The sequence below is a fragment of the Diceros bicornis genome, chromosome 7 (assembly GCF_020826845.1).
Source record: "Diceros bicornis minor isolate mBicDic1 chromosome 7, mDicBic1.mat.cur, whole genome shotgun sequence".
In the NCBI taxonomy this organism is placed as follows: Eukaryota; Metazoa; Chordata; class Mammalia; order Perissodactyla; family Rhinocerotidae; genus Diceros; species Diceros bicornis.
Genome location: NC_080746.1, coordinates 63,120,969 through 63,143,205, shown reverse-complemented (window position 1 = coordinate 63,143,205; position 22,237 = coordinate 63,120,969). Strand labels below are relative to the sequence as shown.

Here is a 22,237-nt window from a genome sequence, read left to right as displayed (position 1 = left end):
TAAATACAATTTTGTACTTTCCCTGTCCCTTCTCACTCCCTCCAATCTCCACCTCCCGCTTCTCCTTAAGCACACAAATACAAATATACACCCATGCCTACGTACACCTTGGTCTTCCCTTGGCAAAGTGGTGGGCAAGTTATTGTTTGCTCTTATGTTCTTTGCATATGGAAACATTCCACCCCGCTTTACAGGCATTCACTGTGTGGTATTGTTCAAAGTGCTTTTGCGTACATTATCACATATAATTTGCCCAACTAAACATGTCAGATATGGAGAGAATTTATCATTATTTTCATCTCATAGAGGATAATTGCCTTGATTTGGAATTAGTGAGAGCAAGGAGGTCTCCTATGTCCTAGCCTCTCTGTCTAAGGATTTTGGCAGTTAATCTGTCAATATGACTTATTTCTACCACTAGTCAATTCCCCCAGCAACTGCATCCACTTAACATTTTTTCCTCATATCCACCACTGCTGGATGATCAGACAGGTTTCTGACCATGGGCAATGGTTATGTGCTCTTTTATCTAGCACCCATATTTGGTCAATTTGTCCCGAAACTCCTTGGTTTTCACTCCATAAATAATAGGATTGAGCATTGGCGGTACAAGGAAGTAAAGGCTGCCAAGAATGGTATGGACATGGGGTGGAATTCCCTGGCCAAAGCGATGAGTGAGAAAAGAGAATAATGAGGGAGTGTAAGAGATAAGCATGACACAGATGTGTGTGGTGCAGGTGTTGACTGCTTTGTGGTGGGCTTCCTTAGAAGAAAGCCCCATTATAGCCCGGATGATTAGCACATAAGATGAGGCAATAGCTGAGATGTCTAGCCCAGTAACCAACAAGGCCACCACTAGACCATATGTCCTGTTGACTGTAGTGTCCACACACACTATCTTCACCACAGCCATGTGCTCACAGTAGGTGCTGGGGATGACATGTTTGGCATGAAAGGGCATCTGCTGAAGGAGGATGGGCATGGGGAGAATGAACAGGATGGCTCTCACTAAACTCACTAGGCCAATGAGCCCAATGCGACTATTGGAAAGGATGGTAGCATAACGCAGGGGCTCGCAGATGGCCACATAACGGTCAAAGGCCATTGTCATCAGGATGGCAGACTGCAAAGCAGAGATGGAGTGGATGAAGAACAGCTGGACCAGACAGCCCTCATAGCTGATCTCACTCTGGCCAAACCAGAAGATGCACAGAACCTTGGGAATGGTGGTTGTGGTCATGCCCAGGTCTGTGAGGGCCAACATGCAGAGGAGCAGGAACATGGGTTTGTGCAGGCAGCGCTCTGTGGAGATGGTGAAAAGGAGGGTGCAGTTCCCAAGGATAGTGATGAAGTACATGGAAGAGAAGGGAATAGATATCCATCTGTGTTTGTCCTCCATCCCAGGAATGCCTTGGAGAATAAAGAAAGAAGGATGGCCCTGGGTGGCATTGCAAGCAGTCATGGTGGCACCCTGGTGAAGTACCTGAGAAGAGCAATTAAGAAACTGCGTGAGCCTCAATTTAAAAAGGAATCAAGATATTCAAAGTGGAAAAAAGAGTTGGAATATTAAGATACACAAAAATGATTCTGAAATCATGATAATATGTATCATATAGTATAATAGTATGATGTAGTATTGCAGTAGTAATAATGTGGTATAACAACATTAATATCTGAGAGAATATATTTTATGATAAGTGTTTTATTAAGGACAAATTCATTCATTATTTATTAACAACACATGTCATTAAATTTATAAAAATATTTTATGTATATTTTTGAATGTATAGCCACTTGAATATAACTTGAAGTATGTGAAACAAAAATGGATAGAAATACAAAGAAAAATCAACAAAATACTACATACCCCTCTCAGCAACCAAAAGGTCAAATAAGTCAACAAAAGAGTTTTTTTAAAAAAAAGATAACTTAAAAGCTTATAATAGAATCTTTCATTTAAAAATTAAAGAATACACATTTTCTATAGATATGGGGCTTGTGGGGACCTTTTTGAGGAGAATTGTGCAATAATGATCAAGAATGAAGCAGGCTATGGGCTTCTGGGCACCTGAGAGTAGGCTACCATAATGTGAATATAAAACCTACCCTCACCTAGAATTACTTACCTGAATGTGAGGCAATGAGAGAGTGGAAAGCTGGTCCAAGACACCTTCTTGAAATGTGTGTGTGTGAGTGTGCACACAGGGATGTAGCTATATCTTAGCAAACATCCATACGGCTGTTGGAGAGCATGCTCATGGCCCTGCATCTCTCCACTCCTCGCTTTCAGGTACCCAAAATCCATGGTGTGGCCCTTTAAATAACCTAAGTAAAGGTCCCAAGGTGCCCAGAATTAGCTCTTCGCTATTCTCTCCTTCCCCAAGCACACACACAAGGCACCAGTGCTATTATGTGTAAAATTGACCCTGGAAGTTACCCTGACTTCCCAAGAAATGAGGCTGGTCAACCTTAGGGATTCTGGGAATGTTCCAGTCTTTGCCAGTCCGGGAGGAGCCTGAGGACAGAGAATGTGAAGTTAAAGCTGAGTCTGGAAACAGATTAGGGCCTGGCAGGGTATCCTAAAGGCTCTCATTCCCAAGCATATACATGCGTGAGAGCCAGTGAGGGCCTTACTCCATGGCTGGAGTAGTCATGCTCAGGAGGGCACAGGAGTACAACCCCTGTTGTGGGATACCCTGGTAATAGTGTGCTAGCAGCTGCAAGTTCTGTCTATCCCTAGCCTCTTTTTGATTTTCACTCTCTAACCTTTTTCCCTGGGCAATGACTTTGCTCTAGACATTCCCCAGAGCATTTTCTGCAATCCCTATCTTCTCCTTCAGCTCCCACAGTCTCTCATGACCCATCATCCCCTCAACTTCTGGTCCAGATGTGACCATATTTCTGTTCTAGTTAGTCCAGAGGAAGCAAGTTATTAAAGTTTTCGGAAAGTATTTTGCCAAGTCCATTGCAAAATGCACAAGACAGAACAAAACAGTCAAAATCTTGCAAAGACTAAACAGAAGCAGGATTCAGAGAGCCAGATTCTAAAACTTGATGTGGTGCAAGTTCTGTTCACACACAGGCCCTGTGGGGGAGACTTTGCTCAGAGTCAGGGGTCAGTAAGAGTGAAACAGTGGCAGAGGAAAGTGAGTGGCAGAATAAATGACCTGGGACAATCAATACATCAACAGAAAGAATACATCAACATAAATCGGCAAGCACTGTGTGACTGCTTATAGACACACCCACATAGTTTGCCCTGCAGTAAGTGTGGATCTGATAACATATAGAACCCCTGTGCTCAGTCATTCTTTCCTCTCTGTCCCACGGTGGTCTGATGGATTAGAATGACAGGTAGCAACCCAAAAGAGTCATTTCTTCCTAGCCTTGCTTTCCCATTTTTACATCCTTGGCCCTATCAGATACCTGAATAAAACTTCTAGAGAAACTTTTGTTACAGAATATCCTCCAAAGTTCTATTAAATGTCTTCTACTATTGCCCAGAGGACTCTCACCTCTCAGTCACAACTTTTAACCTCACCTTTTGGATAATCCCACAAATCTGGGATAATAGCCCTGGTCTGATTTCTCCCCAAATCCTAAAGCCCTATTACTAGCATCATGTTTGGTGCATAATGGGTATATATACGTGTGAAATAAATTAATAAATGAATGAATAAGTATGTAAATTCATTTAAACATGAACCAAATATATATCCTATTTCACAAGATCTTACATGTTTTTGTTTTCTTGTGTATATAAATACCAAAAACACAACTATGTTTGAAGGCTATACCTTCTCCTTAAACGAATTTATAAATTCACAGAAAATCCAAACAAATTTCAAAGATTCATTTTGCTTGGAATCTTGACAAAATGATTCTGAAATTAAATTGGAAGAACAAACATTTGAAGATAATGATAGAACAGAGGGGTGCTTACTCTACTAGAAATGAAAATGTATTATAAAACTGTTGTACTTTACACAATGAGGCTGTGGTGCAGGAATAGACATTATTTGAACAGAATAGCATCAATACAAATACCCAAGTATATATGCAATATGTTATATAATAAAGACACTATCTCAAAATACTGGAGAAAAGATAGATTATAGATAATATAACTATACAGTAATAATTAAATCTCTATTTCTCACATCACTCATGATGTTTTCATGTCTACCAATGTCAAATCTAGACTTATTTTAATCTATTTTGGACACATGAAGGTTATAAAGAATAACACAGCATGCATCCATATATACACAATGTAGATTAAACAAAATATTACAAAAACAATAAGAGCTTCCTGAGTAGCTTTTCATGTGGCATTTGTTTTCTTTATCCGTCAGAGATAAATTGTGTCATTATAATTCCCATAACATTTTATACATTTTATGCTTTTATTACGTAAATATGAATCTTAAAATAAAGAATAATATTATAAAGCATATTTTTAAGCTTTGTATAAATGGCATAAAGTCATCATTTCTCTGCAGCTTGATTTTTGCTCAATATTATATTTGCAAGATACATTCATATTGATGCATGTAGATCTGGTGCAGTATTTATTACTTCTATAAAGTGCATTTATTACTATTATTTACAGGTACTATATGGTACTACTATATTTTATTGAGTGAAGATGCCGCATTTAATTTATCCATTTATTTGAATGAAGATACTATAATTAATTCTGTCATTCTCCTTTGATGAACATATATGTTGCTTGCAATTTTTTATAATTATAATTTTGTTACTAATACCTTATATAAGGATATCTTGTTCACTTGTGCAGTGTGCCTCTAGGACTATTTAGGAGTGAAATTTCTGGTTTGTAGGATATGTATTTCTCTAACGTTGCTAAATATTTATAAATTGATCTTCAAAGTGATTGATTCACATTTAGTATTCCACTAGTAGTAAATAACTGTTATACTTCTCTATATCCTTACTAATTATTAGTGTTATCTGATATTTGTTGTACTTTTGCCAATCTGAGAAGTATAAAAGTGGTTTTTATTATGTTTTCCTATTACTCAGATTGTTGGGGATTGTTTCATAAATTTATTGGCTACCCACGTTTCTTTGATAAGTGCATGTCCTTATCTTTCACTATTTCTATTTTTCCTATCACTTTTCATATCCATGAACTTTGTAATAGATATCTTCATTTATTTTGATCTTTTTTTTCTTCTTCTGCTGATCAAGATTCACCCTGAGCTAACATCTGTGGCCAATCTTCCTCTATTTTGTATATAGGTGGCTGCCACAGTATGGCTGTTGAGTGGTGTAGGTCCACGCCCCAGTTCCAAACCCACAAACCTGGGCCGCCAAAGCAGAGCACATAAACTTAACCACTAGGCCACTGATCTGGCCCCTATTTTGATCTTTTAAAAATATCTTTCAATTCCTTTCTTAATTCTTTTAACATAGAGGCCAGGTACATTTTTGTTATTATTAAAAGTACCTAAGATTTTGTTGTTATTATCAATTATAACTTATAAAATATCTACTATTGGTGGCTTTATATGACAATGTAATTAATTAGTTTTGGGTTTTGTTTCTTTACTTCAAATTCAACAAATCTCTTGAAATATCATTGGTTCCAAAAATCTATCTTTAGAGTCTTCTGGATTTTCTCTGTAGAAAAATCATATCATTTGTTAATAATATTTTTCTTTCTCCTTTTGTGATCTTAAAACTCTATTTCTTTTTATTGTCTTATCGTGTCAACTTGGAGATTATTAGTACAATTAATCCATTACTGAGTAGAAGTGATTAGAGGAGGTATACATATATCTCACTATATTTTAATGAAACTTCTTTCTTTCACTCTTCACAGCAAAATCAATGAAAAAATATAAATAACCAAACAAAAAATTCCAGAAGTACTATTTGGTAGCGAAAAGTTAACTTTACGTAAAGAGAGGTCTAGCCTTTGCCCTGAGCTCCTCAGCTCCAGGGAGGTGATCACTAGGCCCCTGAAATGTCCTGTCTGACAGGAGTGTCTCTATATTGCCTGGGTGCTTTGGCCACTGGACAGTCTATCTATGTGATCTACGATGGGAGCTTCAGGTCACATCATCTCAGTTCTGACCTCAAGAAGAATTGGAGACTACAGGTATAGCCCGACCTACTGGAGGGGCTCGGGAATAAAGATCACCATGTGAGCCGCCTCAACAACAACTCTGGACACCAAAGGCTCAAGTGAGCATCCTTGGTTGGCAGTACTCCATATATAGTCACAAATGGTGACAAGAGGAAGTAGCACCCATCCATGACTCCACAGGGAGAGGATGACCAGAAGCTCCTCATTTGCACCCTTCCTAGACTCTGCTTTATGCATCTCATCCCTCTGCTGATTCAATCTATATCTTTTGTTATAATAAAACTTTAATCATGTCAGTGCTTTCTTGAATTTTGCGAGTTTTTATAGCAAATTATTGAATATGAGGGTGATTGTGGTGACCCCCAAATTTGTAGCCAGTTGTTCTGAAGTAGGGGAGGTCCTGGGGACCCCCAAACTAGTTGATGATGTCTAAAGTGAGAGTGGTCTTATGGGAACTATTCCCTCAGATCTTGCAGTTTGGCCAATGCTGGCTAACTATAAATGTTGGATAGAGAAACATTTTCTTAGTTTTATTTGACTATTATTATCATAAGGAAAATTATGTTAGACATTGTTCCAGTTATTTCTGTATGACAAACCACTCCAAACTTCATAGCTTAAAGCAACACACTTTATTTTGCTCACTAATCTGAAATTTTAGTCAGGGCTCAGCAAGGACAGTTTGTCTCTGCTTCCCTATGTCCTTCCTGGCTGGGGCAGCTCAAAGACTGGTGATATTTGGTTTCAGATAGGGTACTTGAATCATCTAAATACTGGCTTACTCTAGAATCTGGTGTCTGGGCTGGGAGGATTTAAATAGCTAAGGGCTGGAACAGCTAGGAATCCTCATTGATCTCTCTTCATCTCCGTATGATATCATGGCAGCTTCAAGGAAGCTGGAATACTTACAGGTAAAAGAGAGAGAGAGAGAGAGAGAAAATAGGAGGAGGAGGAGGTGAGAAGGAGGGCAATGGCAGGGTACAGAGGAGGAAAGGAGGAGAAAAACCAGTCTGAATTTCTTTCTATAACCCAGCTTCAGAAGCAAGTCACACATTATTGCTTCCAATACATTCTTTTCACTAGAAATAAGTCACCAAGTCCAGCTCATATTTAAGGAGAGGGAACATAGCTTGTATCTCTCAGTGGAGTATCAAGATCACTTTGTAATAAAAGCATGCAGGATAGGATATATTGGTGTAATTGTCTTTTTATCATCTTTTTAAATCATTTTTAACATTATTCAATTTAAAAAATTTTGAAGACAAATTGGATACATAGTTGTTGATATATAGATATAGATATATAAAGATTCCAATACACCCAATCTAGATTCATCCCTGTTTCCCTGATTCTTTTTAAAAATAGTGTAGCACAAGGACGGTTACAAACCCAATAAGAATTCGTGATCATTAATTTTATGTGTTAACTTGACTGGGCTAAGGGCTGCCTCAGTAACTGCTAACATTATTTCTGGGAGTGTCTGTGAGGGTGTTTCTGGAGGATATTAGCATTTGAATCGGTAAACTGAGTAAAGATCACCTTCACCAATATGGGATGCATCACCCAATTCGCTGAGGGCCTGAATAGAATATAAAGGGAGAGGAAAGGGGAATTTGCTCTCTTTGCTTGAGCTGGAACATGAATCTTCTCCTGCCCTTGAACATCAGTGCTCCTGGTTCTCAGGCCTTAGGACTCAGACTGAAACGCACACCATTGGCTCCTTTTTTTACAAGCTGAGTCTCCAGCTTGCATACTGCAGATTGTGGGGCTTCATACACTCTATAACTGTGTGAGCCAATTCCCACAATAAACCTCCTCTTTTATCTATCTATCTCTATCTATCTACCTATCTATCTATCTATCTATCTATCTATCTATCTATGTCTATCTATCATCTATATCCTATTGGTTCTGTTTCCCTGGAAAACCTGACTAATACAAAATTCTATAAGAATCCTTTCTCAATGCCCTTTTATAAGCTGCCCCATGATTAGTCTTTGGGGGAAATTTTTATGTGCACAAGAATTTTTATTTGTGAATCACCTAAAACAAAATCAAACAATGTAGCCAATGATCTGCTTTACTTAACTTATGTAAGTAGGCATACAAACATACATCAGACTCAAAAATTGCCTCTCTGAAAACTTCCGGAGCCACACCGAAAAGAGAAAAGCCTATTGAGGAATTTAGACCTGTTGAGCACATAGACTCCAGTCTGTCTTTGGGTAGAGCCAGAAGAAGCAAAAATATGATTAGAAAAAACAAATTGATACGAGCCGAAAAATTATTTAGAAGTGATAGGATTTCAAACACCCCTCTTACCTTCCCTTTGCCCCAATATGTAAGTGTAACATTTTTCCTTATTAATCTGTGGTTAATTCTCTCTCCTTTCTTCCTTTTTATTTTTTGTTTTTGTGAGGAAGATTAGTCCTGAGCTAACATCTGTGGCCAATCCTCCTCTTTTTGCTGAGAAAGATTGGCCGTGGGCTGACATCTGTGCCCATCTTCCTCTACTTTTTATGGGACACCGCCACAGCATGGCTTGACAAGTGGTGTGACGGTCCACTCCCGGGATCTGAACCCGTGTACCCCAGCCACCAAAGAGGAGAGCCCGAACTTAACTGCTACACCACTTGGTCGGCCCCTCTTCCTTTCTTTCTAACCAACCATTTTCCTGTTAGCTTAGGAACCTAAGCTGTATCTAAGACTTTCTGCTGCACCTATGTGAACACACATTTTAGGTGAAACAGACTGTCACTAGACTTAAGAAACAGTCTCCTGGATCTCTAGAATATACTAAAATGGATTTTGGTCATGTTTCTTGTGGTTTGAATTTGGTGATACAGGTTTCTGGCTCCACAGCCTGTTAAATGGACTAATAATCATTTAGCTTCTGGTAATTGTGTTGCATTTGTTCAATGCACCCAGTCTGGAGTCTTAAATGTTATTCTATTTCATAGCTGTTGTCATATCAGATAATTCAACAGTTTATCCTTTAACAAAAGAAACATACAGGAATAACTAAGGCTATGTTTTCTGAACAAGCTTTCTACCAATAAAATGCTGACAATGGTGTGAATGTGCGCCACACAAATTAATGTTTTGCAGACTGATCTCATCTACTTTTGGCCAACAGGGGAATTGAGAGATAAAAAACAAATCCCTGCCAGAAGTTAGTCCATATTGTTCTCAATTGAACATAAACAGAGCCTAAAAAATAAAATCAATGCATGAACAGGCCACTCTGGAGCAAGATAGAGAGAGGTGAATCAAGAATTAACTTTCCTAGCTAACATAAATCACTGCTTTTTCTTTACCAGTGTGACCTAGCCCACATTTATTCTCATATTTTCAGGTAAAAAATATTAAGATACAATCACCAAATTACCCTTGTTTCTTGACCATATCCAATTTAGAATTTCCCAAACTTACAAGATCCACTCTTAAAATCGTCAAGACAACTTCACGTTCTATAAGAATCTCCACCCAACTCTCTATTATGGGTTTCAAAAAGGTTTCTCTGGGGTGCTTTCTCACTTTTTGTGGAAGAATCAGTCAGCTTAACTTTTTGACTATAGATATGTTCCTGGTGGTCTCAGCTTGGTGAGATTTAATAATTTCCAACAGAGGAGATAGTTGTCACAGTTGTTTAATTGTCCTTTCCCCAAAATATAGGAAGCAGCTTATTACAATTAATTTTTGGTAGAATTTTTCATAGAAATGGCTTAGTTATTCAACATGGGAACCATGAAAAGACTAAAAATATACACTCAAGTTATGAACAGGTTGTACCTTTTTGTCTCAGCACAATGGAAAGAGGGCTTAGAATCAGAATGGATCATAAATAAATGATCACTGTAAAAAAATAATGATTACTTCACTGTAAGAAAAAATAGAATTATCTTAACATGTACATATTTTCCTCTTTGCTCTAATAGTATCTTTCATACCTTGTCACTGCAAATACCATATTTTGTTGTAACTCCTTTATTTTTTCTCTCCCTAGAGTGTGTTTCCCAAAATTCAATGTCTATTATGCCTAGTATATATTTGATCCTCAATACTTTTGATTGGGATGTTCAACTACAAGAATAAATAAATGAATGCAGTTTCTAAAATTCTTGCAAAAGGCTTGCTCTCTTTAGAAAGTAGATTAGAGATTTCCAAGGCCTGGGCAGAGGTAGGGATGGGGAGTTATTGCTTAACAGTTATAGAGTTTCTATTTGTGGTGATGAAATTTTCGGAAATAGATAGTGGTGATGGTTGCACAATGTAATGGGTTGAAACGTCAAATTTTATGTTACATATATTTTATAATAGCACAATAAAAAGTTTTTTGATCTCTGTGTGTCTGACTCTTATTCTCCAAATACCACATTACAAGCTAAGTGAAATCTGTGTAGGCTGAATCTCAAACCTTAGAAAAAGAAAGAGATATGGATAATGAAGTTGAAAAGTAGCATGAATGCCTTAGAAGATTGAGAGTTTCTAGTCAAAGACACTATATGATGAAAAATTGACTCTAGAGAAGATTGATATACTATATAGAAGGGTAGATTGATTACTGGCCTTTATTTCTTCCAACGTATCCAAACAAACAAAAAAACAGACAATCACCCAGGCTCTTATGAAAGGTAAGCCTGTGCTAAAGCATGAAGGCCAGCTATTTGCAGAAAGATACTTGTCAACTCCGACCATCTTGGGCTGCCCTGGCTAGCATTAGCAGGAAACTCTGTGTCCTGGGAGTTCATATCTACCTAAAGTGTTGTCGACTAAATGAGGTAAACAAAATTCCACAGTGAGTCCACAGTGGTCCACAAAGTAATTTGCATATAAAGCTCATCACTCTGAGAATATCAGGAAAAATGCAAAAGTCATCAGTCATGAGGTGAATATAATAGATACAATGTGTCATCTTTTAAAGTAATTGCTTGAGAAACTTGTGCTATGGCTTTCCCACTGATATATGTGCTTTTTGACTTTTCACAATTTCATGCACGAGTTGTCTTCATCTACTTCAAATCTAATCACAGATCCAGTGGATCCTGGGCTCTCATAGCCATCTCTGGCCTAGGGCTGATGCTCTTACCGCAGAAATTCTTGGTCTAAGAAAGTGCTGGCCATCAATCAATCAATGTGTGTGTGTGTGTGTGTGTGTGTGTGAGGGGGCATTAGTCTCAATTTCATGAAGCTATAAGAAAATAGTTCTTTTCTGACCACTTTCTTTCTCCCTCTAGCAATGGGTTTTCTGTACATAGAATAACTTTTTCTGGTTCTTACTGTCAAAAGTACTACAATGCCTCTTAAATTTTTCCCAGGAAGATTCAAGACCTACAGGCTCATTAACAGGCTACATAACAGCTTTACAGGAAAATGGTGTTCTGTAGATTTAACAGGTATAAATGAGTTGATCTAAATACTTCAAAAACTGGGGGCCATCCCCGTGGCATGGCAGTTAACTGTGCACGCTCCACTACTGGCTGCCCTTGGTTCGGATCCCGGGCGGCATTGACGCACAGCTTGTCAGGCCATGTTGAGGCTGAGTCCCACATAAAGCAACTAGAAGGATGTACAACTATGACATACAACTACCTACTAGCGTGTTGGGGAGAAAAAGGGAAAAAAAAAGGAGGAAGATTGGCAACAGATGTTAGCTCAGGGCCAGTCTTCCTCAGCAAAAAGAGGGGGATTGGCATGGATATTAGCTCAGGGCTGATCTCCCTCACACACACACAAAAAAATACTTCAAAAACTCTCATATAATATATGATACTGGCTTGCTAGGATTAGCAGAAACAGCAACCTCTAGTCCAAAGATAAGAGATGCTGGAGAGGGTGGGAAATTAATTATAACTTTTCCCATTGGTGCTCAAGGTATGTAAAGAGCGTAGCTACCTTCTCCCCATAAAAAAGCCAAATATTCTCAGGCGGATCTGTTTGGTGTTAATGCCGTTGACCAGGGGATTGAGAACAGGGGGCAAGAGGAGATAGGGATTTGCAAGTACAATATGGACATGAGGAAGTACTTGGTGGCCAAAGCGGTGGGTGAAAAAGGAAAGATAGGCAGCAACACAGAAGACAAGAATCACACAAATGTGGACTCCACAAGTGCTAAATGCTTGGAACTGGGCATCCTTTGAGGGCAGGCACAGCACAGCCCGCAGGATCAGGCCATAGGAGGTTGTGATGAGGATCACGTCCATGCCAGTGACTGAAAGTGCCACGGTGAGACCATAAATGGTGTTGGGCTTGATGCCAGCACAGGCCAGCTTGGCAATGCCCATGTGCTCACAGTAGGTGTGGGGGATGATGTGATGTCCACAGAAAGGTAAGCATTCAATGAGGATGACAAAGGGGAAAACAAAGAGAAGGCCACGGACCACACATGCTAGACCAATCTTCCCAATCACCGTGGCATTGAGGATGTATGTATAATGAAGTGGATGGCAGGTATCCACATAGCGGTCAAAAGCCATGGCCAGCAGAACAGCTGACTCTGCAGCAAAGACTATATGAACAAAAAACATCTTGAGCAAGGCAGCCATGGTAGGAAATTACGTGGGACCTAAGCCAGAAGATTGTTAGTATTTTGGGCAATGTGGTTGAACAGGTCGGTGATGGAAAGGAGGCACAGGAAGAGGTACATTGGGTCATGTAGAATTCTATCCATCATGATAATATAGAGAATGGTGCCAGCGTCAACTAGAGCAAGGATATACATAGAGCAGAAGGGGATGGCAATCCAAACATGCTGGTCTTGCATCCCAGGGATTCCAAGTAGAATAAATGTGGAAGGATGGAAGGCCATGTCATTGGAGACAGATTCAGAGAGCATAGTGATGCAGACAACAGAAGGCTTTATCTTTCTAAAAGTGGTTAGAAAATGAAATTGTCATCCTAGATGTTATTTATTTCTCCTATATATCCATTCAATTTCTTGCCTTTTTCCATTCCCACCCATTCTATTCCAGTTCATGCCTTCTTCATGTCTTGGCTGGCTCATTAAAATAGCTTTGCAACTAATGTGCCCACTTCTAGGATTTCCATCTTCCAGTGAAGCTCTACATTGCTGCCTATATTTTCTCATGTGAAAATCATAAACTATAACACAAATATAACCTTTCTTAGTGTATGGTGTTCAGAATATCTTTCATTACCCTCCTCTGGTTTACTCTCCACCACTTTCTATCATGTTCTGGGTCCTGGGATACTAGACTACATCAAAAGACTCCCCTGCTCTCTCACTTCTGGATGGATTTGGCAATGAGAAACACCAACAGGAGATTGGAGGCAGGTCAGAGATTTCTTCCTTCATCTCCCTCCCATCAGAGTGGCTGCACACTGGCTGCATCTCTATGCAAAAAGCCTTGTCTGCCTGTGGTTTCCTCCTGTAACCATATTCTCTTGTCCCTCCAGTCCAAGGGTTGCAACAGTGCCTGCTGTCACTAATCCAGGAACTTCATAAGCACTTGTGATTTCCCTGTACCTACCCACACCTTTGAGAATGTTTACGCATTACGATGTCCTGAAATCCCTAAATGGGGCATACACTCTGTTTTCTGCTGGGATCTTGACACAATAGTGTGCAAAACTCTTCTCACTTTTACTCTCGCCCACCTAAGTCGCGTTATTTACCCCCACACTCCACCACATACTTCATGTTCCAGCCGTATCTAAGTGTTTTGAAATGTCCAAAAGTATGTTTTATCACACCTGCATGCCTTTTCACATGGTGCTTTTTTCACACAGAATGGCTATTTCCATTTGGTCACCTGGCTAGCTGCTAATAGTCATTCAAAACCCACATGAATACGTTCCCCTCTGTGAAGCTCTTCTATAATCCCTTCTGCTATGGTGAGAAAATCATACATATTAAGCATCACTCCCTTAAGAGGTATAATTATGTGCATATCTCTTGCCCCATTACACTATGAAATTTCTGAGTCTCATTTTTTCTCTATATCCAGCATCAATATCTTATATATATTAGGCCAATAAATAATGTTTGATGAGTAAATGGTTAAAGGATTGAATGCAGCAATTGATTTTTTTAACAGACTTGGGTAAGTGACAAAGGTTGAAAAATGGTGTTTCTTTTTGGAAGCTTACCTTATGGATCAGAGAAGATCTTCCCTCACAAGATCTATGATCCCCCATGTTCGTTTCACTCTATATACTCCAGGAGGTGCTCCTTATTAGCTCTTCAATACATTTCCAGTCTATCTACATAATAAATTTCTGTCTGCTTTCTTGATTGGCCACATGCATTAGTTTGATTATAAAACATATCTGCCTTAGTCTGTCTTGTCTGAATTAAAGTGTGAGCCCTGATATGACCAGTCAAGACACAAGTGTTGTGTTCCAGGAAATACCCAAGTGAAGCAAGCCATGAGGAAAAAAAAAGGGAGCTTACAGGTGAGTAAAATCAAGGACAGTTTCTCAGTGTGACCGGGCCATGGATTGATATTACGCCAATAGGAAAGGAGAAGAGAGAGAAAGAGGTATCTTTCCCTGGAGCCATCTTGCCTTGAGAGATTCCTATAGGTGAAGCCAGAATCATCATTCTTACTTTACTGAAGTCCAATCTTTGGGACTCAAAGACTCTTGTTTTTAAAAAGGACATGAATGTTAAGCTCATCCAGTTGTTCTCACCTAAAGAGAATTTTACAATGTGGAAACACTTAAGATCAAAAAGTTCTATAATAATTAAAAAGAATACCCTTCCTTCAATCTCTTATTCATGTCCAACTGTAGTATTAAAATAGCAACCAATTTTGTTTTATTAATTGCAATATGCATTTTCATATACTACTGCAAGTTTATTACTTCATGCTAATGGTCACTCTAGCTATAAATTGTATAGGAAATAATATTATTAAAAGTTTTAATTACTAATAAAATTATTATTTTGTTTGAATTTTAAAGCTGCAAAACAGAACTTATTCCAATTCCATCGTCATTTTTTATACTCTTAAAAATTCATAAATTAAGTTATAAGAGCAAGTAATTAGAAGCATTTTAATGCCCATCTTGGAAAGTGTAAATATGTTTTAGTTCTATCTTGAGACTAGTTGTGATTTTCATACAGCAGATAAACTAATGGAATATAATCTTTTCATCTAGTTAGGAAATAAGTTACAACTCATACGTACTTCAATAAATTATACGATGCTTGAATCCCCAAATGTGATATCCTGAAACGTGGTCACCTGGCAGATTCTTGCACAACTCTAGTGACACAAAACATATGCTTTCTTGAGGCAGCCATTCTCAATTTCAGACTCTCTGAGTCTGAGAATGTTTCTCTTTTCATTAAGCCAATATCTGTAAACACAATCCACATCAAACAAGTATTATTCCTCTTCAATATCTTAGGTTTTCAATTTTATGACCATTAATATCCTTTCTAAGGCTGCTCTTTATGCTCCATGATATATTAAGCTTGTCTAATGAGAAGACAGAGTTAATCAAATAATTACCAATATATGAGTCAAAATGCTACATTGATGTATGCTATGAAGAAAAGATACATAAGCCAGTTCCTATTCAGAGAAAGCTTCTCGAGGAAATGAAATTTAGTCTCCAAACCTGAGTCTTTCTCAAATGCTTCAGATATCTCTTGTACAACTCAATTGTTAGGATTTTTGTCACCTTCTTTATGTGGTCCAGTCTGGAAAATAAGAGATCAGAGATAAGATTCAGACTGCCTGGTTTCAAAATCTGGTTTGAATGCAGTTACTCGCTAACTGTATTACCTTCAGCAATTGTCTTATTCCTCTCTGCTCTCTGTTTTTTAATAATAAAAAAATAATAATAAATTTCAGATAATAATACTTCATAGGATTTTTTAGAGAATTAATTGAGAAAAATCATGTAAAGTACATAAGACAGTCTCTGTAATTTAATAAACACTTGTCATAATACTCACTGATATTTCTCATGCTTTTGCAAATCTCTGAGTCCTTTGGCCTAACTACGTACTTGCCTCTCAAAAGAAGAACTTTAGTTCCTCAAGTTGAAAGACATATTGGGCTTTCTTGAGTCTGTAATCCAAGGGTGAAGGCACTGTGTTTTCATCCTTTTTTAAACGAAGAACTATCTTCAGAGATATCCAAGACTCGTCCTCAGTTAGCTAGGTTAGGTGGACTCTTGCAAAATATAAGATGGAAGGGCTCCTCAATGATCCAAATTCTATCAATATGCCAATGTCATTAAACTCCCTTGGGACCAAGGAATGATTGTAATATTTGGGGTCCTTCAATACAAAAGGAGCACGCATGTTCTGTGCTGCAACTAAGAGAAAGTAAAGATGAAGGAATGTATATCTTATTTCTGTTAAAGAAAGAACTTCTATTAAGGTTTTCAATGAGACAGTCATCTAATTTTGCCCTGGAAAAGATAAATAGAACCTGGAGATACTGCAGCAGGGAGTCCTAGCTTGGTGGGCTTCTAAGTTTTCTGCAAGCGAAATTACAAGACAATATTAGAGGTATCAGCTACGCTTGAACACTGCGGAGATTGGAAATCAGAGGAGTTTGATGATCCCCTTGGTTTTTTGGGGGCACTTTGAGGGTCCTAGGTACTCAAGGACATGGTTACTCTCTTGCAAATATATGTAGAATCACTCCTGCCTGGCTGGCCTGACCTATAAGAGTGAGAACAATATGTAGCTATTCTCAAGAAATTTTGAACTGATCATTGCTATAAGAAAGACTGCTTCTAGAGATCTGACCGGCTTGTCCTGACCCCATGTGAAAATAGCAAGACACTAAAATCTCTAAGTGCAGCAAGAAAGGATTGAGATACAAAGAAAAGAAGGACTTACTGATGATAAATTTTGGTATGTAATAAGGCTACCCAAATAACTGAGGGATTCAAGGAACTGTATCTCCTATAATTGAATGAGGGGACAATCTGTGATGACCTGTAGAGTAGCTAAGGACATCAATGTCTTTGTATGATTGTCATCCTTCCATATCTTCCCTTACCTCTGCTCCTGCCTTTATAGAACTGTCCTCAACCTTATTTTCTGTCCATCTCATCCATTCAACACTCACCCCAGCCTCGGTGGTCAGCTACACTGTAGAAATCTTTTTGTTTGTTTGTTTGTTTTCTTTTAAACAGTTTATTTATTTATTTATTTATTTATTTATTTATTTATTTATTTTGTGAGGAAGATCAGCCCTGAGCTAACATCCATGCTAATCCTCCTCTTTTTGCTGAGGAAGACCGGCTCTGAGCTAACATCTATTGCTAATCCTCCTCCTTTTTATTTTTTCCCCAAAGCCTCAGTAGATAATTGTATGTCATAGTTGCACATCCTTCTAGTTACTGTATGTGGGACACGGCCTCAGCATGGCCAGAGAAGCAGTGCGTCAGTGCGCGCCTGGTATCCGAACCCAGGCCGCCAGTAGCACAGCGCGTGCACTTAACCGCTAAGCCACGGCGCCAGCTCTGCACTGTAGAAATCTTGATCCAGCACAAGTAGCATAATTCCTGGATCTGAGATTTGGTCCCATTTATCTCTACCCTCTGAAGGCTTTTTTGACCAGAGAGGTTGTGGTGTGGCTCAGAGCACCAATAGTCCCAGCTGCTAAAAGTAGAAATGAATCTGCAAATAAGATCTCTGGGGAGACACAATAGTCATAACAGAGTTTTCTTTTATTTTTATTTTTTTGTGAGGAAGATCAGCCCTGAGATAACATCTGCCAATCCTCCTCTTTTTGCTGAGGAAGACTGGCCCTGGGCTAACATCCATGACCATCTTCCTCCACTTTATATGGGACGCTGCCACAGCATGGCTTGTCAAGCGGTTCCTCGGTGCACGCCCAGATCCGAATAGGCCAACCCGGGGCAGCCACAGCGGAGCTCGCGCACTTAACCACTTGCGCCACCCGGCCGGCCCCCAGAGTTTTCTTTTAAAGGCTGAACATTTTTTAAGGTGAGAGAAGGGGTCATCACTGTCCTACAGTAAGTTAATACCTGCTCAGCCCTTGGACAGAAAAATGTAGGCAAGTTGTGTCAAACTGTTGGGAGGGAAATTCAGACACAAAGGAGGTGACATGGAATGAGGTTAGACTGGGAGGAGATATACTTTGAGTTGGAATTTGTCTGGTTTCCTTTGGTTGCCTAATCTAGTACCATATATCACCTGTTCTGAAGAAAATAATCACTGTATTTAATTTGAATTCCTCCAGGTTGACCTTGATTTTCAGTATTTATTTACCTTTAACATTATGTGTCTTCATTAGAGTAATTCTTTGTCTTTTCTCCTTCATCTAATTATACCAGATGATAAGCTAGCTACTCATTCAAAGGTACAGCAAGCTACAATTCAGTGTGAAATACATACTTCTCCTATAATACACTGAGGAAATGATATGTTGGCCCTTTGAAATATTCTTCAGTATTCTTCATCAAACTCTCACTTAGGTCAAGTATCTAGGTACCCTAGAATGGAGATACAAAATTATATGTTGGATTGATTGAGTCAGGTTAGACTCCTATAAATTAAGGCAACATCAAAAGTGTGTACTTAAGAAAGATAAGAAAGGGGACAATGGCATTTCCTCCCAGAATTGGATCTTCATCTGGAACTATCCAAGACTAGAGTATATCTGAACCATGGGAAGATAGCTTTCCAGGAAGAAGGAAGAAGGATGGACAAGGTGGACTCAGATTCATTTTAAATGTACTCACCAGGCAGATCTCACATCACTGTAAACATCTTAGTTATCCTGTCCGGACTCTTCTCCTTCTCTCACCCCAAATCTCATTATCTGACTCATTGATATGGAATTATAAATACGTATGTAGATCACAATAATATTTACAATTTTCCTGTGACTTTCATGCAAGTTGGTGTGTAAATTGTTTCAAGATCCTTAGAAAGCAATTTAAGAGTAAGTACAAAGAAACCTAAAAGGTGATTCTCCTTAATCTAGTGTTACCACACAGAGGAATCTATTTTATACAGGAAATAGAGCAAATGGAAATGAGACAGATATAGATTTAAATCCCAGCTGTGACATTTACTAGCTGAGAAATTTCAAACAAATTGTTTAATTTTTCAGACTCTCAGTTTCCTCATCTGTAAAATAAAATTATTAATTACATTCTAATCTGTGGTTCCAAAATTTTTACTGTACACTGGAACATCATGGGGCTTTTTTTTTTTTTTTTTTTTTTTGTGAGGAGATCAGCCCTGAGCTAACATCTGCCAATCCTCTTCTTTTTTTGCTGAGGAAGACTGGCCCTGGGCTAACATCTGTGCCCATCTTCCTCCAGTTTATATGGGACGCCGCCACAGCACGGCTTGCCAAGCAGTGCGTCAGTGCACGCCCGGGATCCTACCAGGCAAACCCTGGCCCACCGCAGCGCAGTATGCACATTTAACCGCTTGCGCCACTGGGCCGGCCCTCATGGGGCTTTTTAAAAAATGCTAGTACCTCAGTTTTACCCACAACCATGCTGATTTAATTGATATGGCATGAAACCTGGGCAGGTGGATTATCAAGGCCCCAAAGAGGACTGTACTTGGTGTGTCTGAGAAGATTCAAGAAGGCAAGTACGGCAAAAGCAAGTAGGTCAGGAAAATGTAGTAGAAGATGAGATCACAGAAGTATAAGAAGTCAAGGTTGTGTTGGATTCTGTAATAGAAATTTTTTATTCTCATAACTGGTTTATCTCTCCATTCTATATATGAGTGTTCCTGATGTATTTAGATGGGGACATATGACTAGTTATGGCCAATGATTTTAGAACAGAAGAGGCAAGTATCACGTCAGGCTAAAACATCTAAAAACAAGTGCCAATACTCTGCTTTATCTTCACTTGCTCTTCACAATGACAAAGGAAGCCATGTGCTGCAATTGTTGATATGCAAGTTAGAAGCACCCTGGGTCTCTGAGCCACTGCACAGAGAAAAGCTACGCTAGAGAGTTGTCAAGTACTATAAGACTTTGTGGACATAAAAAAAAAAACTTTGTTTTGTTAAATCTCTGAATTCTGGAGGTTTATTACTACTTTATTATTGTTTTGTTTATTTGTTACTATAGCGTTATCATTTACTATTGACCTCTTATCCCATCCTGACTAACATAAACATTGCAGGTCATTGAAGGACCTTGGCTGTTACCTTAAGTATGCTGGATAGCCTTAGGAAGTTTTAATCAGAGAACTGTAACACTCAGATTTACATTTTAACAGAATTTTGGGTGCTGTGATGAGAATGAATTGTACATGAAGGGCAAGCACAGAAGCAGGAAGATCAATCATGAGGCTATTGCAACTATTCAGGATGAAATTATGATGGTTTGGTCCAGCTTATAGGCAGTAAATGTACAGAATAAAGATCAGATACTGATTATATTTGGAGGTAGATATAACAGGATTTACTGATGAATTAGATGTGGAAGTGAGATAAAGAAAATTTGAGGATAGCTTCAAACATTTTGGCATGAGCTGTTTGAAAGTTTGAGGTATCTTTTATTGGCATGGGTAAGAAAAAAATGAGTAGGTTTGTGAGGGAAGACAGGAGTTTACTTTTGGATTTGTTGAGTTTTAGTTACTTCTAAGATAACCACAGGGAGCAATCAAGTAGGCAGTTGTTGATATATAAGTCAGGACTCGAGAGAAAACGTCCACACTGGAGATATACATTTGTTAATCACCATCACAATGATAATATTGAAAGCTATGTAGTTAAATGAGATCAAAAGAGAGTGAATACATTTAAACAGCACCAAAAACTAATCCTTAATATTTGAAGATTACATGATGAGGAAGAATCAGTGAAAGAGACAAATAAGGAATAGCTGTGAGGTAGGAGAAAAACCTCTGTAGCCACGTGAAGAAAGTAATTCAAAAAGAAGGAAATGGTCAACTATATAAAGCCCTGATGATAAATTAAGGAATAAGAAGATTGAGAGCACTATTTTTAGCAATTGCAATCATTATTGACCTTGACAAGGACAGAATTGCTCAGTGGTAATATGAAATTTGAGTAGTGAGATAAGAGAAAATGGGAAAGAATTAGAACCAGTAAATATAGACAGTTCTTTCAAGAAGTTGTACTGCAAAGGGAAGGAGAGAATTGAGGTAATAGCTGGAATGGAACCAAAGTCAAGAAAGAATTTTAAGGTGAGAGAACTATTATCAAGTTTTTAAGTGGATGAAGAAAGATCCAACAGGGAGACATTATTGATAGTTTAAGAATGAGAAGAGAATTTCAGTACAATGGCTTCAAATAGGCATTAGACAACGGAATTTACTGTGAAAATGGAAAATTTGATCTTGGATAGTGGCATCTGTAGTAACCAGAGGGAAAGTAGAAATAAAGGTGCAGATGCAGATAGGTGGGTATATGTAGTTGTGGATTCTTGTGGAAGTTGTCTTCTTTTTGCCTCTGTGTTTCCAGGCAAGTAAAAATAAGGTCATCCTTATTGTGATGGATGGTGGTGAAAAAAAAAAATATTGGAAGTTTGAGGAGACAAAAGAAAGTATGAAATAATCACCTAAAGGGGATATGAGTATGAAACTAAGAGCTGGTTCTTTAAAAAGATAAACAAAATTGACAACGTTTTAGCTAGACTCACCAATTAAAAAAAAAAAGAGGATTCAAATAAATAAAATCAGAAATGAAAGGGTAGATATTACAACTGACACCACAGAAATAGAAAGGATCATAAGAGACCATGTACAAATATGTACCAACAAATTGGATTACCTAGAAGAAATAGAAAAATTCCTAGAAACATACAATCCAACAAGACTGAATCATCATGAAATAGAAAATCTGAACAGACTGATTAATATTAAGGGGATTGAATCCATAATCAAAAACTTCTCAACAAACAAAAGTCCAGGACCAGATGCCTTCACTGGTGAATTCTACCAAACGTTTAAAGAAACATTAATACCAATTCCAACTCTTTCAGAAAGTAGAAGAGAAGGGAACTCTTCCAAACTCATTTTACAAGGTCAGCATTATGATGATACCAAAACCAAAGACATCACAAACAAAGAAAATTACAGACGAATATCCTTGATGAACATAGATGCAAAAATCCTCAACAGAATATTAACAAACTGAATTCAACAATACATTAAAAGGATCATACA

At 38.3% G+C, this 22,237-nt stretch overlaps 1 protein-coding gene and 1 pseudogene across 1 annotated transcript; both read right to left on the bottom strand.

The window, feature by feature from the left end:
- Nucleotides 1–529: 529 nt before the first annotated feature.
- LOC131409096 (olfactory receptor 52P1-like) lies at nt 530–2,305 on the bottom strand. Its single transcript, XM_058546274.1, has 2 exons — nt 2,204–2,305; nt 530–1,483 (listed from the first exon to the last, which is right to left on the bottom strand). Exons 1-2 carry the CDS (start codon nt 2,303–2,305, stop codon nt 530–532), a joined length of 1,056 nt encoding a protein of 351 aa, XP_058402257.1.
- Nucleotides 2,306–12,006: 9,701 nt separating this feature from the next.
- LOC131408066 (olfactory receptor 52D1-like) lies at nt 12,007–12,950 on the bottom strand (annotated as a pseudogene).
- Between the last annotated feature and the right edge of the window lie 9,287 nt (nt 12,951–22,237).